General features: G+C 43.1%; 1 protein-coding gene across 6 annotated transcripts in view; it reads left to right on the top strand.

The window, feature by feature from the left end:
• Positions 1–15,518, top strand: part of LOC123745217 (uncharacterized) — a 96,364-nt gene that overhangs the window by 44,723 nt on the left and 36,123 nt on the right. For 2 of the 6 annotated variants that reach the window (XR_011228007.1, XM_045725551.2), the window contains exon 1: positions 12,714–14,458. The exons of 1 other annotated variant lie outside the window; for it this stretch is intronic. Coding sequence is in view for 3 of the 5 variants with exons in the window: in XM_045725551.2 (XP_045581507.1) it covers positions 13,101–14,432 (1,332 nt within the window). In the remaining 2 variants the exon portion in view is untranslated. Of the gene's footprint in view, positions 1–12,713; positions 14,463–15,518 lie in introns of those variants that run through there. 3 more of the 6 variants (XR_011228006.1, XM_045725530.2, XM_069321963.1) reach the window with 2 other exon arrangements.

Here is a 15,518-nt window from a genome sequence, read left to right on the forward strand (position 1 = left end):
TTGGAACCAATACAAATGGCTCGCTTGGGAGTAGAATGTCCAGAGAAATGCTTAGGGGAGGAACGTCTATATGTGAACCGTTCTGATGTTTACAGTACAGGTGTGTGGAACATTTATGTGTGAATAGTTTGGGCCTGGAACACCAACTGTACATATTTACAGTGAAGGGTTAGCTAGGAAAATTTTAGCCTATGACTCTTTTAGTCCAATAGCCTATGACTTTTTTAGTCCAATAGCCTGATTCTTTTAGTCCAATAGCCTATGACTCTTTTAGTCTAATAGCCTGATTCTTTTAGTCCAATAGCCTATGACTCTTTTAGTCCGGAAGATATTTGTATTGGGGTTTTCAGACTCCGTTGACTTTCACGGGATAGATTTAATGACAAATTTTGTAACACCTAAATTAGGCTATCGTTCCTCTTTAAGACTAATATAGCTAATCCAGAAATGATTTACTATCAATATTCTTTCATAACAATTGACTTCGACACAGTCGCTGGCTCCCAGAGATTCTTCAAATTGATATCTGTATTAATGTTGACGACGAAGACGGTCTCTCGGAGTCTTGTTAGTCTCTGCGACTTGTACCTCAAATTATCAGTCCTTTTGGTCTGTGATGTCCGCAACACACGATGTCCTTTCTAAAGGTTTCAGGCTTGTTCTTCTGCTGTCATTCTGTCTGTCTTGGTATCCTGTCATTTTGCTGTCATCTTACTCTTGCCTTAGTGTCCTTCTGTCATGTTGCTGTCATCTCACCCTTGTCTCGGTGTCATCAGACAGTTGGTGGGTTGTACGTGACAGCTGTCGCCTCGTTACTGTTCTCCAACAGAATAGCTCGTATAATCTTGTGATTAATTTATTAATCACAATGTTTATCTCCTTAAGATGTTATTGCAAACTGAGCAACAAGGTGACCCGTAGCCTCGCCTTCTCTCTCCTGCCGTTCCTTCTTCACCGTCTGCCCAGTCTCGATTTTCCTAGTGCCTAAGTGAATGGCGTGTTTATTTCCACGATAGTGTGGTTGACAATTTGTGTGTGTATATATATATATATATATATATATATATATATATATATATATATATATATATATATATATATATATATATATATATATATATATATATATATATATATATATATGTTGTATATCCTACACAGGATATAAGGAGTACGTTTACAAGGGAACCTTCTCTCCAGAAACGATTGTGTGGCGGAATTCCGCCAATTTTAAACTCGTGGTAAATATGGTTTTTCATTCTTTTAATGAACAAATGAAGAATTTTGGGTATTGTGGCAAGCCACGAGGAGTGAGTGGAGGGTGTTGGTGGTGGTGGTGGTAGTGAGTGTCGGAGCTGGTATTGACGGTGCTGGTTGGTTGGTTGGTGGGTGTGGTTGGCAACGGTCATTGTGTCGCCACACTGCTGTCTGGCACCTGCCGCCGGTGCCACACCCAGCCACACCCCTACCACGCTCACCTGCGCCTTCACCACCACCACCACCACCACCCCACCACCCCCCCCCCCACCACCACCCCCCCACCACCACCCCCCACCACCACCCCACCACCACCACCCTACCACCACCACCCCACCACCACCACCACCCCACTCCTAGCCACACCCAGCCAGCCAGTGTCCCCAGGGGACGTCCCAGCTGCCCGGTCACACACCTAGCCGCACCATGAATGATGAGCTAATCGCCCATCCACCCAGCCGACTAGCTAATCCTGTGTCGAGCTATCTGTCTATACTCATCTGTATACATCACGTACCTGAATACACACTTGTACATACAGCTACAAACATCACTCCTATACACATCACACCCCTTGTACACTCCTGAAGACACGCCTCATACCTGTATACTGCACACCTACAGTACAGTATGCATTTACACACCTGTACACATACACACCACCTTTACACATTGAGCACCTGTTCACACTGAACACCTGTACACACCTTTTTTGCACCACACACCTGTAACAGTGCACATCTGTGCACCACACACCTGTACGCTACACGCACCTGTACACACCACACACACCTGTACAAACCTGTACACACCCCACACTACACCCCAACCCACCCTCCCATGTCCACATTCCTCCACCTACCCTTAATATTCTTTGTCTTGCCGTCTCCACCCACCACCACTACCACCGTCACCTGCACTACCACCATCACCTCCACCTCCATCACCACCACTACCACCATCACCTCCACTACCACCATCACCTCCACCTCCATCACCACCACCCACCACCACTACCACCGTCACCTCCATCACCACCACTACCACCATCACCACCACCACCACAACCATCACCACCACTACTACCACCATCACCACCACTACCACCACCACCATCACCTCCACCTCCATCACCACCACCACTACCAGCACCTCCATCACCACCACTACCACCATCGCCTCCACCCACCACCACTACCACCACCACCTCCACCCACCACCATCACCACCACCTCCATCACCACCACTACCACCATCACCTCCACCCACCACCACCACCTCCATCACCACCACTACCACCACCACTCCCACCATCTCCTCCACCCACCACCACCTCCACCACAACCACCACCACCACTACCTCCTACCTCCACCACCTCACCTACACCCGCCATCCCCACCACCACCTCCACCACCATCATATCTACATTTAAAACTGTGTATAGAGTCAGCCTCCACCACATCACTTGCTAATGCATTCCATTTGTTAACTACTCTGACACTGAAACGCTCTTTCTCATATCTCTATGGCTGATCTGTGTACTCAGTTTCCACCTGTGGACAAGTCTGGTATGTTATCAACCCTCTGGTCTTTCTCACTCTCCGATTCTTAAAGAATATATTCTCCCAAATGGTACCTAGTATCTAGCCTCCTGTACCCTACACCTATCTTCATTACTTTACATTTGCTCGGGTTAGACTCTAACACCCATTTGTTGGACCATTCCTTCAGTTTGTCCAGGTCTTCTTGATGCCTCATGCTGTCCTCTTCTGTCTTAATCCTTCTCGTAATTTTGGCATCGTCAGCAAACATTAAGAGGAATGAGTCTATACCCACTGAGAGATCATTTACGTATATCAGAAACAAGATAGGACCGAGTACAGAGCCCTGTGGGACTCCACAGGTGACATCACGCCAATCTGAGGTCTCACCCCTCACAGTAACTCTCTGCTTCCTATTACTTAGGTACTCTCTCATCCACTGGAGCACCCTACCAGTTACTCTTGACTGTTTCTCCAACTTATGCACCTCTTATGAGGTACTATGTCAAAGGCTTTTCAACAGTCCAAGAAAATGCACTCTGCCAATCCTTCTCTTTCTTGCTGAATCTTTGTCACCTGATCGCAGTATTCTACTAAACCTGTGAGGCAAAATTTGACATCCCTGAACCCATGATGGTGGTGTCATGAAGCAATTGTTTCCAGATGTGCTATTAGGTTTCCTCACAATCTCCATCGCCTTGAATGGTATACAAGTTAAGGACACTGGCCTGTAGTTCAGTGCCTCTTGCCTATCACCCTTTTTGTATATTTTTGACTACATTAGCAGTCTTTCATATTTCTGGTAGGTCTCCCGTCTCCAGTGACTTACTATACACCATGGAGAGTGGCAAGCAAAGTACCTCTGCACACTCTTCAGTTCAAGGTAAGGTAACCCATGGTGAGATTCCAGTCCGGTCCAACAACCTTTCTCACGTCCAGATCCAACAGGTGCTTCTTGAGCTCATCTCTGGTAATTTCAAACTTTTAAAAGGCTGCGTGCTTTGTTGCCGCCTCTCCTAGCTCAGGGACTTGTGTGTGTGTGTGTGTGTGTGCGTGTGTGTGTGTGTGTGTGTGTGTGTGTGTGTGTGTGTGTGTGTGTGTGTGTGTGTGTGTGTGCGTGTGCGTGTGTGTGTGTACTCGCCTAGTTGTGCTTGCGGGGGTTGAGCTCTGGCTCTTTGGTCCCGCCTCTCAACTGTCAATCAACTGGTGTACAGATTCCTGAGCCTACTGGGTTCTATCATATCTACATTTGACTGTCAGCCTCCACCACATCACTGCCTAATGCATTTTCATCTGTTAATTACTCTGATACTGAAAAAGTTCTTTCTAACGTCCCTGTGGCTCATTTGGGTACTCAGTTTCCACCTGTGTCCCCCCTTGTTCGCGTACCACCCGTGTTAAACAGTTTATCTTTATCTATCCTGTCAATTCCTCTGAAAATTTTGTAGGTAGTGATCATGTCTCAACGAGCTTTCCTGTCTTCCAGCGACGTGAGGTGCATTTCACGCAGCCTTCCCACGTAACTTCTGTCTCTTAGTTCTGGGACTAGCCTAGTGGCACTACCTCGGAACTTTTTCCAGCTTCGTCTTATGTTTGACTAAGATTCGGGCTCCATGCTGGGGCCGCATACTCCAGGATGGAGTATATGTGTGTGTGGGGGGGGGGGGGGGGGGGGCGTTGAACAACCTGGTGGAGGGTACACAAAGTGCTACACTGTGTATAACCTCGACTTGATAAAATGTTCGGGTCAGGAAACTGTAGCGAGGGATGGAGGTGGGAATGGTACCGGAAGGGGAGGAAATAAATAGGGCGCATTATGAAGGGGTAAGAGTGATATGGAAAGGAAATGGGAAAGATGCAGCGATTCGTTAATTTAGTTCATTATGGACCCCCTCCCCTCCCCCCCCCGTGTCCATCCTGTGGACGGTAGCGGGGGGGGGGGATTACTATACGTAATGAATCAACAAATTGAACCGTAATGTTGTTTAGGCTACGGAGTGGACATGTGTGTTGTTAATTAACTTATTTAATTTGCCTTTCGTGCACCCGACTACAGTAGCGTCCAAGATCTTCCCAACGTCATGCCCTTCCACGCCATATCTACTCTGTTAAATAAACCTTAGCCTAACGAAGGCATTTCTTGAGTTTTATGATGCAGTGCTTGAGGTGTGTGTGTGTGTGTGTGTGTGTGTGTGTGTGTGTGTGTGTGTGTGTGTGTGTGTGTGTGTGTGTGTGTGTGTGTGTGTGTGTGTGTGGTCTAACGAATACTGGAAGATATTCTTGTGTTTGAGACACACACACACACACACACACACACACACACACACACACACACACACACACACACACACACCACACACACACACACACACACACACACACACACACACACACACACACACAGTCTGCAAGTGCAGGATGATGGAATAGGCTCGTATTTCATGTTCTCTCCTGATTCCTTGTATGACTAACCATCTAGCCCTCTCTAGTCAAGTTTATCTAGTTAATGTAGTTCACACTAGATGGAGTCATAGCTAGCCTCTAATGTACCGGCTCAACCTCCTGTATTGGTAGTACTTATAGGAACGATGAATACAATAGTACATATACCGACGTACAATGCAATTAAAAATTTAGAAATTGTTACTATTGAATTTAGACAAACCGGAAAATATTTTATTCGTGCTCTAAAGACAAATTAACCTTACCTAATGCAGACGAGGAGTCACAATAACGTGGCTGAAATATGTTGATCAAAACCACACACTAGAAAGTGAAGGGACGACGACGTTTCGGTCCGTCCTGGACCATTTTCAAGTCGATTGTGAAGGGTCTACGGGTAGGGTCTACACAATCGACTTGAGAATATGAAATAGGTATTTGTTTCTGGTGTGATGCCCATGAGTTCTGTTACAACCTTCTAGGAAACTTTTAAGGTCAGGATTGACATTAAAGTTCAGTTTTAATATATAGAGTACACATAAGAGGATGTGCAGTGAACAAAAACTTCATTTTTTAACTGAACACGTTTTGGATGTGCAGTCAGAATCGGGAATACCGGACGGGATAGTAAGTGGTTGGGCACATTTCCTATCACCTAATGCAACTGTTCACTTAGCAGTAAAATAGGTATCCGGGAATTAGCTCGTTGTGGGGGGGGGGGGTTGCATCGTTGGAACGGTCAGTTGTTCAACCTTTGAGGAAGGGGGGGGGGGGTGGTGGTGGAAGTTGACCTTGATATAAGCCTATCGTGTGTATGTACTGTACATACTAGTAGGCTGCCTGTCCCCGACACAATAACTTACCCCTGGAGTACTTTCTGGCAGGCCCATCCTCCTGATCAGATAGTACTTACAGTAACGATGTGGGCTATCGTACATATATTGACATAATGGACAATTAGAAAGTTTTATTTATTTATTTATTTATTTTATTTATTAATTTATATACAAGAAGGTACATTGGGTTTGTGAGGATACATAGCATAGTATTTACAATCTTGTAAAGCCACTAGTACGCTCAGCGTTTCAGGCAGGTCCTTAATCTAACAGATAATTTTAAGTAGGTAAATTCTAATGGAATTAATATAATGATAACAGATACATTGCAAGAAAGAAAAAATGAGATGAGAGAGATTAGTAGGTATATTAAAGCACATTGGTATATTAAAGCTCTGATTGATTGTATTGACAGCTTGATTGGTAATTTAAACGAAAATTATAGGCACCATACAGCAAATTGAAAGCACATTTAAGACAGTAATGATCACAATGGTAAAGTTGTTTGGATTGGGTACATGAAGATTGAGAGAATGGGCAGCACTAGATACAGTGCAATTTTAAAGCAACAAGGTAGAAAACTATGAAGATAAAATTAGGTACTTTTTAGTTTTGTTTTTGAATGACGCAAAAGTTGGACAGCTTTTCAATTCATTAGGAAATGAGTTCCATAGACTAGGTCCCTTTATTTGCATAGAGTGTTTGCACAGATTAAGTTTGACTCTGGGGATATCAAAGAGATATTTATTTCTGGTGTGGTGATAATGGGTCCTATTACATCTGTCCAGGGAGAGTTTCAGAGCAGGATTTGCATTTAAGAACAGGGTTTTGTAAATGTAGTCGACACAAGAGAATGCGTGGAATGAGATAATGTTTATGAGGTTTGCTGTGGTTCAACCCCATGCACAGATACCATAATTAAGATAGGGATAGATTAGTGCATAATATAGTGAAATGAGAGCAGAGTTAGGTACATAATATCTGATTTTGGAGAGTATACCAACTGTTTTAGAGACTTTCTTAGTTATGTGTTGTATGTGGGTGCTGAAGTTGAGTCTCTTGTCTAGGAATAGGCCAAGAAACTATCCATCATTTTTACTACTAATGTTAACATTGTCTATCTGAAGCTAAATTGCATTTGTTGAGTTGCTTCCAAATAAGATGTAGTAGGTCTTTTCTATGTTAAGTGTTAGTTTGTTGGTTGACATCCATAAGTGGACTCTTTTTTTAGTTCATTATTAACAACATTATTTAGTGTATGTGGGTTGGGGGTTAGAGTAGATGAGGGTAGTATCATCAGCAAACAATATAGGTTTCAGAATGTTGGTGACATTAGGCAGATCATTGATGTACATAAGAAATAGGAGAGGTCCCAAGATGCTGCCCTGTGGCACTCCAACGGTTATTGGTAGAGTGGGAGAGGTTATATCATTGATGGCTACACATTGGTGTCTATCACTAAGATAGGATTGGATATAGTTCAGGGCATGACCTCGGATTCCATAATGATGGAGTTTACGTAAGAGGTAGTTGTGATTAACAGTGTTTAAAGCCTTTCTCAGGTCAGTGAAGAGTCCAATCGGAACCTCATTTTTATCAAGGGCTGAGTAAATTATATCAAGGAGACTAATAATTGCATCGTTGATACTCTTTTGGGAGCGGAAGCCAAACTGAGAGGGGCTGAGTATGTCGAATTTTACGAGGTAGGAGTAGAGCTGTTTGTAGATAATTTTTTCAAATATTTTTGATAGTATTGGTAGGTTTGATATTGGTCTATAATTGTTTATGTCTGCCGGATTGCTTCCTTTATGAACTGGCGTTACTCTAGCTTTTTTTAAGGATATCAGGGAAGGTATGACACTAGGGATTTGTTGAACAGCAGAGCTATAGGTGGCGCAAGGGCATGGGAGACACTCTTGTATACAATAGATGGGATTTCACTGATGTTCCCAGCCTTGGTTTTTAGTGAGTGTATGAGGGACACAACATCTGCCGGGCTGACTGGTGAAAGAAGAAGAGAGTTTGGAAAACTGCCTGAGAGATATGTGTTGATATGTGTCTGAGTCTGTGGGATTTTACTAGCAAGGTTAGCACCAACCGATGAAAAGAAGCTATTAAATTCATTTGTCATTTCTAAATCAGTTGACGGTGTATAACCATCCTTAGAGAGTATTATCTGGTTGTGGGAGTGTTGTTTAGTTCCTAGGATATTAGAGATGGTTTTCCATGTGCTTTTCATATTGCCTTTTGCTTCTTTGAATCTAGTCTCATAATAAGAAAGTTTAGCTTTTCTTATGATACTGGTAAGCAATGATGAGTACCTTTTAACTGCTTCCTTTGTAATTAGGCCAATCCTAAATTTCTTTTCATATTCATGTTTTTTGTTGATTGATTTGAATATGCCACTTGTGAGCCACGGATTGTTTTTTCCTTTGTCAGTTACTTGTTTGGTAAGGAGGGGACAGTGAGTGTTGTAGAGGCTTAGAGTCTTGGAGAGAAAGAGGTTAGTTAATGAGTTTATATCCTGTGTATTATTGAATTCAGATTCCCAGTTAATATTGTGAAGTGCATTTGAGAGATTGCCTAAAGCTGATTCACTGTGTAGCCTGAATGAGAGTTTCTTGCTTTCTGGTGGTGTTATGTCCATGTTTGCTATGAGGAAGGTAGGATAGTGGTCAGTTGTTCTGTCATAGATTATCCCAGATGTAAGGGGAGCTGTTATATTAGTCCATAAGTGATCCAAGGTAGTGGCAGACGTTTGAGTGATTCGGGTGGGCTTGGTGATTGTGGAGATTAGCATACAGGAGTTCATGCTGTTATGAAAATAGTCAACTAGACGGTTATTTTGTAGACCCAGGTCAATATTGAAATCATCTCCTAAAATGATGTGATTTTTGTTGAGATTGATATTTATGATAAGATTCCTTACATTATCTGAGAATGAAGCTATGTTGGTATTGGGAAATCTATACATGGCACTGATAGTCAAGGAGGATTTAAGGGATTTACTGGAGAACTTGGCAAAGGTATATTCACAATAGTCGCCTCTATCACTAATGTGTCTATAGTCGCCTCTATCACTAATGACACTATTGCAGATGAAGGTATCTTTGTAATATATTGCTGTACCACCTCCTTTTTTATTAGGCCTGCAGTTGTGAATGGCTTTATAACCAACTAAGTTGTAGAGTTGGGTATAGTCTTTACTTAGCCAGGTTTCCGTTAAAATAATGAAAGATAATTTAGTACCTAGTGCTGTGAGTAGTGCATTTATATCCTCAAAATGTTTACAAAGGGATCTAACATTTTGGTTGTAAACTGAGAAGCAGGTGCTATTTAGGAGTTTGTTTTTTTGCAAGATTAGCTGTGTAATACCTGCAATAATGATGGTCAATGTGCTGATTAGTGTGGATATGAGACAGAAGATTTCGATCAGGATCAATATCAGTACGCATGTAGATGCAATGGGGTCACGATACAATAAGACAAGCAATTACAGGAACAGTTAAATACTAAATCTGCTGTAAATAGAAAGTAATTATAGCAAAACACAACAATAAATGTAAGAACACAAAAAATAGAAACAATTAGAAGTAGAGTGAAGATTACCGTAGATGGCCAGGAAGGATACAGAAGTTAGGTTAAGAGAGAAGATAAAAAATCAGTAGGATGACAAGATTGATATATAGCAAAAATAATAAGACAAATAATAATCGTAAAGTAAAATAATCTTAAAGATAAATTATTTTATATAGCTTAGTTGTGAACCTATAATTAGTATAAACTTAAGAAAACATAATGAGCTCAATAATTAATTACAATAAATGATGTATAAATCACATTACAATTAAATTTAAAATAAAAAAAAATAACAGGGTAAAATTATATTAATGAGTAAAATTTTGCTATAATACTGAGGTAGATGCTTACATAAATACAAAATCTACTGTAATTAGAGAATTATTATTGCAAAACACAACAATAAATGCATAAAAATAGAAACAATTAGAAGTATAATAAAGATCACCCTAGATACCCAGGAAGGATACAGAAGTTAGGTGAAAAAAAAGAGAAGAAAAAGGAGAAAACCAAAATCAGTAGGGACTGTCAAGATTAATATATAACAAAAAATAATGAGACACATGATAATCGTAAAGTAAAATAATCTTAAAGATAATTAATTTTATATAGCTTAGTTTTGAACCTATAATTAGTATGAACTTAAGACAACAAAATGAGCTCAATAATTAATTTTAATAGCTGACATAAATCAAAGTTTAATTAAAATTACAATTTAAAAAGAACAGGGTAAGATTAGATTTAAGAGTAAAATTTTACAATGATACTGAGGTAGATGCTTACGTAAGTGCATGGAGACTTAACTGATTACTTAGGAACTTATATGGATGAGAGAACATTAGTTAAACGGTAAGGCAGAGACAGCGCCTTGGACAAGGTTAGGTAAGGCTCTAACACTCAAGAGTTATTTTCAGTATTGGCATTAGGCGGGTTCAGGTTTTCAGATATACCCCCAATCATTAAAGAAGGCCAGTAGTTGTTGGTCACACTTTATTTCATATATTTTCCTGCACTTTCCTTCTTTACAATGATCGTTCCATTCCTAGTGTAGCACTGCTTGATAAGACCAGGGGTTTAGTTTTCGAATTTTACGCAGCCTGAAGAGGAGTGATCCACGCTGCTTTGTAAGGCACTCATTTATGTAGAGGTTGGTTTTTTGCTTAGCAGCTGATTGTATGAGGTCAGACTTAATAGCGGGATTTGCAAGTTTGATAAGCATTCTCCTACTGCTACGGGAACTGTTTTTATCTATCCTGACAGCTGATTTGATATCAACGTTGACTTTGATCTTTGAATTAATTAGGATGTGGGCTACATTACAACAATTCTCACCTTGTTGTTCATCAGGTAGATCAGCAGTGCTAATTATCAGGGAGTCATGAAGGTGTTGCTGCTCTTGGTCGTCTTCGGAAGCCGCCTGGTGAATCTGAAGATTTATTCATTTTTCCAGCTTTTGAAGGAAGTCACTTTGAGTTGATTGGGTTTCATCGGCTTTGATCTTATGTATTTGATCCATTGCATCGTCTGCAACAGCTTGTAAGTTGAGAATTTCTTGGTTGTTATTCGTCGACGATTCAAGGAGGCGGTCTATAGTTTGTTGTTGTTATTGGGTAACTGTGGCTTGGAGGGCTGAAATTGCTTCAGATTGCAGGAGGACAAGGTTGTGCAGTTTCTGCAGCCATGGGTTACTCTTCAATGGTTTGAAGTTTGAACAGGGCGCCATAGATTGAATGAATTCTAAAGCTTGGGTATTGAGTTGAGATGAAGGCGGGGACTGGCAGAGAGGAAGGGGAGCGGATGCTGTGTTTACCAACATTGGCGAAGAATGCAGCGGTGCCAGTGGTTCATTCAGGTCTCTTGGTGTTATGGATAAAGAGCGAGAGGCACCCCTACCTTGCTTGCTGCTGTGTTTGGGCAAGTTTTCGGCGATAGATTTTTGTTAATGTTTCCAGAGGTAGATACTTGGAGAATGGTAGTGGGGTTAGGCGTATAGTGAAACGATTGGCAAGAGAGTCGTCGATAGACAGGCACAATGAAAATTGGTTAATTGTGGTTGATTGCTGTTGAGATTCGCTGTGAGTTATGGCATATTAAGTCTCCATGCACTTAACTTTTGCTGGGGCAGTAGTTAGGCCATGCAGTGTTGGGTAGAAACGAAATTAACACTTTTCTACCAGTATTTAACAGTAATCTACCAAGTAGATTACTTGGTACAGTTTGGTACTATTGAATTTGGACAGACAGGAAAAGTTTTTGTATTTGTTAATAATAAAACCTGACCTAACCATCCTAGGCCTAATACACGCAATCTGAGACTTAAAATGGTACATATATTTGCTATACTAGGCCTAGGAATATTTAAGTTTGGTTTTAGCTTTATTTTTTTCCGGATTGTAAAGTGAATAGTACCAAGTTCTAGAGTCTAATTGTCCATTACGTTAATATATGTACGATGGTTCACACAGAAAAAGTTCTGTCTAAACAAGAGGATGGGTTAATTTCTGTATAGTAATAGGACACAAATAGGCGGCTGGTGAAAATAAAATTTTAGTCACGTGTAAGAGAAAATGGAAGCGCTGCACCGAGAGAGAACGGCAGCTGCAGTGGAGGTCCAACCCAAGTATTGATCCCCGCCCTGTCAATCTCCATTCATACATCCGTTCTTTTTTCGCTTTGTTTCGCTTAAAAATTTACGTGAAAGATTCTTTGTTTACCAGGAGATTGCTTACCTTTTCATATCTGCAAAGCCACATACAAAATTCAGCTAGATATAGACGGGAAAAAATAAATGTTGGGATGATGGCATCGTCCCAGGCGGACTACTGCAGTGCTTGCACCACACATGCGCATTGTGTGCGCATGTGTGGTGCAAACACCTATGTATCCGCTATGTATTGCTTTGGCGGATACATAGGTATATAAACAATTGCTTAATGACAATAACATTTTAAAGTTTAAGCTTAGTATTATACAAATTCCTTATTAAAAAGTAGATGAAGCTTTTGAGATTGAAGGAAAAAATATTTATATAGTTAGCTTCCTTGAGGTTCCACAGTCGTGGGCGAGCGGCGCTTGCGCCAGTTACTCGCACGCCATCTTTACTTCGCCACTCATGAAAATTCTCAGAGTTTCCGATTATGCGGTGGTTGAAACGTCGACGCTGAGGGAGGCGGACTTGAAGGAAATACAGCAGGAACCCTAACAGTGGTTGCTCATTATGCGTGTGGGGGGAAACATTGCGTGAGTGAGGAGTGCGTGAGCGAGCATGTCCCCGCCTGACGGTCCTGCCGCCATGCAGACAAATTCCTGAGACAACATTGATGGTCGAGGCGCGAACACAGGCGGCCAGTTGTTGTGGTGGACGGTGCTTTCTGGCTCTGACCTCTACAAACACACTCGTTGTTACTTGTTTCTAGTCTGGTGTAAAGCCAACGTCTCGCAAAGATGACTGCCGAAAAGCAGATTTGTTTAGGTATATGCGTGTGTCAAATGGTGGCCATCTTGTCAGGGGTATCGCTACTTTACCTGACAGTTATCGTCATTATTCCTTCGAAAGATGAACTGGCAATGGGCTTTAAAATGACGCCCATAATGTGCACGACGGTAGAAGCTAAAGACTTAGCCTCGGGGAACAAGAAACTGCCTTGTAATTGGTCGACGTGCGGCGAGTGGTGCCTGTCCAAGGGCTCTGGCACATGCATGCAGATCAACGTCATGGTACGTAACAACGGGTCAAAAGTCAACTTTCGGGACTGCGTTGATATATCTGACGACGCCTGCTCGGCGCTCGACGTCAATGTAACCCACATTAGGTACTGTAAGAGAGGACAGTGTAAAGATCTAACCGGCCTCTACTACTGTACTAAAGATGGTGAAAACGAGTGCAGAAACATCACACCTGCATTTATGTGTCACAGTCGTAAAGTAGATCGAAATCCAGTCCAGTGCAATGAGGAAAAGTGCGAAGACAGGCTTAACGGGGTATATTCCTGTAAGGCCGGCAAGTGCCACCACCTGAAAGAGATCAACAAGTATTGGCGCGACTGTGAACGGAAATGCACGAAACTTGAAATGCGAGAACGGAATGTTATAATTTTTAGTCGGGAAAGACTAGTGGCCACGGCTTGCTCGTCCATGGACTCCCCAGACAACAGTACCTTCAACACCACATCCAGTATCGAGTCCGTCAGCAACAGTCAGGAGTGGCGTGACAAAAAGGTGGCGCTCCTTATCTTCTGTTCGTACGTGGAGAAAGTGACAGGCAAGACAACCTACGACCTCCTGTCTGCGGACTGTTTCAACGCCACATTAGGGAGCGCGGAAGACCTGCAGGGCCTGAAAGACTACATGATGCTCTTGCAGCTGCATCAGAACCTGGGCAACCGCTCGGAGTGGGTCATCCCACCGGAACACACGCTACGCGTTATGAACAACACCCAGCTACGCATAAACCCTGAGGGCTGCGTCAACACCTTGCGTAAGGAATGCACAGCCTTCTTTGAGACGCACGCCCACGACGGCTTCGACGGCATGACCCCGGATCGCTACCCCTGCTACATCACCGACAAGAGCCAGAACTTCGTCATCGGCAAATTCGACCCGCAAAGGACCACCACCATCCTGCTAGTGGCGACCATCCTGCCAGGATGCCTCTTCGTGCTGGCGTGCAGTTGTCTCTTCATTTGCTCCAAATCGGTAGGAGTGGACGACGAGGGCCACCTGAGGGTGACACTACTCCAGGGAGGGGCCGCAGGAGGTAACGCAAGCGATCTGTGAGCCCACTCCTTGTCTCTGGCTCATCAGTAGGTGTAGTAGCCCTCCGTATTGTACCCTCTTTAGCACCACAACCACCACAACCACCAATACCACTACAACAACAACTAGCACCAGCAATCACTGCATTCATTCTAAATTGTTCACTATCACCCCCCCAATCGTCCACTTGCGTTCATTCACTTTCACACATGCACCGCCCCCCCCCCCTTTCATGTTTTCACAGACCTCGTTGTTGCTCGTGCTCATCGTCAGCTCATCGTGTGTGTGTTGTCTCACATACTCATTAGTCGCGTTGTTTGCATACTCACCTCATTAGTCGCGTTGTTTACTATTTACTCATTTACACCTGTCCATCATGACACGCGCACACAAGCAAGGATGGTGGAGCTCATCCCTCGCAGACAAAATAGGTAAGAAACACAAACACACACAATCTCACTCACTCACTCACTCACTCACTTACTCACTCACTCACTCACTCACTCACTCACTCACTCACTCACTCACTCACTCACTCACTCACTCACTCACTCACTCACTCACTCACTCACTCACACTATACACCCAGACTGGTGGTACAGACTTTCCAACGCTCACCACCGCCATGACTACCACGTCTACACTGTGCCACACCTACACTATGCCACATCTACACTGTGCCACATCTACACTGTGCCACATCTACACTGTACCACGTCTACACTCTGCCACACTAACACTGCGCCACGTCTACACTGTGCCACACTTACACTGTACCACGTCTACACTCTCCCACACTAACACTGCGCCACGCCTACACTGTGCCACGCCTACACTGTGCCACGCCTACACTGTGTCACACCTACACTGTGCCACCTCTACACTGTGCCACACTTACACTGAGCCACATTTACACTGTGCCACGCCTACACTGTGCCACACTTACACTGTGCCACGCCTACACTGTGCCACGCCTACACTGTGCCACGCCTACACTGTGCCACACCTACACTGTACCACACCTACACTGTACCACGCCTTCACTGCACCACGCCTACACTGTGCCACAACTACACTGTACCACGCCTTCACTGTACCACGCCTACA

The sequence above is a fragment of the Procambarus clarkii genome, chromosome 10 (genome assembly GCF_040958095.1).
Source record: "Procambarus clarkii isolate CNS0578487 chromosome 10, FALCON_Pclarkii_2.0, whole genome shotgun sequence".
NCBI classification, from domain to species: Eukaryota; Metazoa; Arthropoda; class Malacostraca; order Decapoda; family Cambaridae; genus Procambarus; species Procambarus clarkii.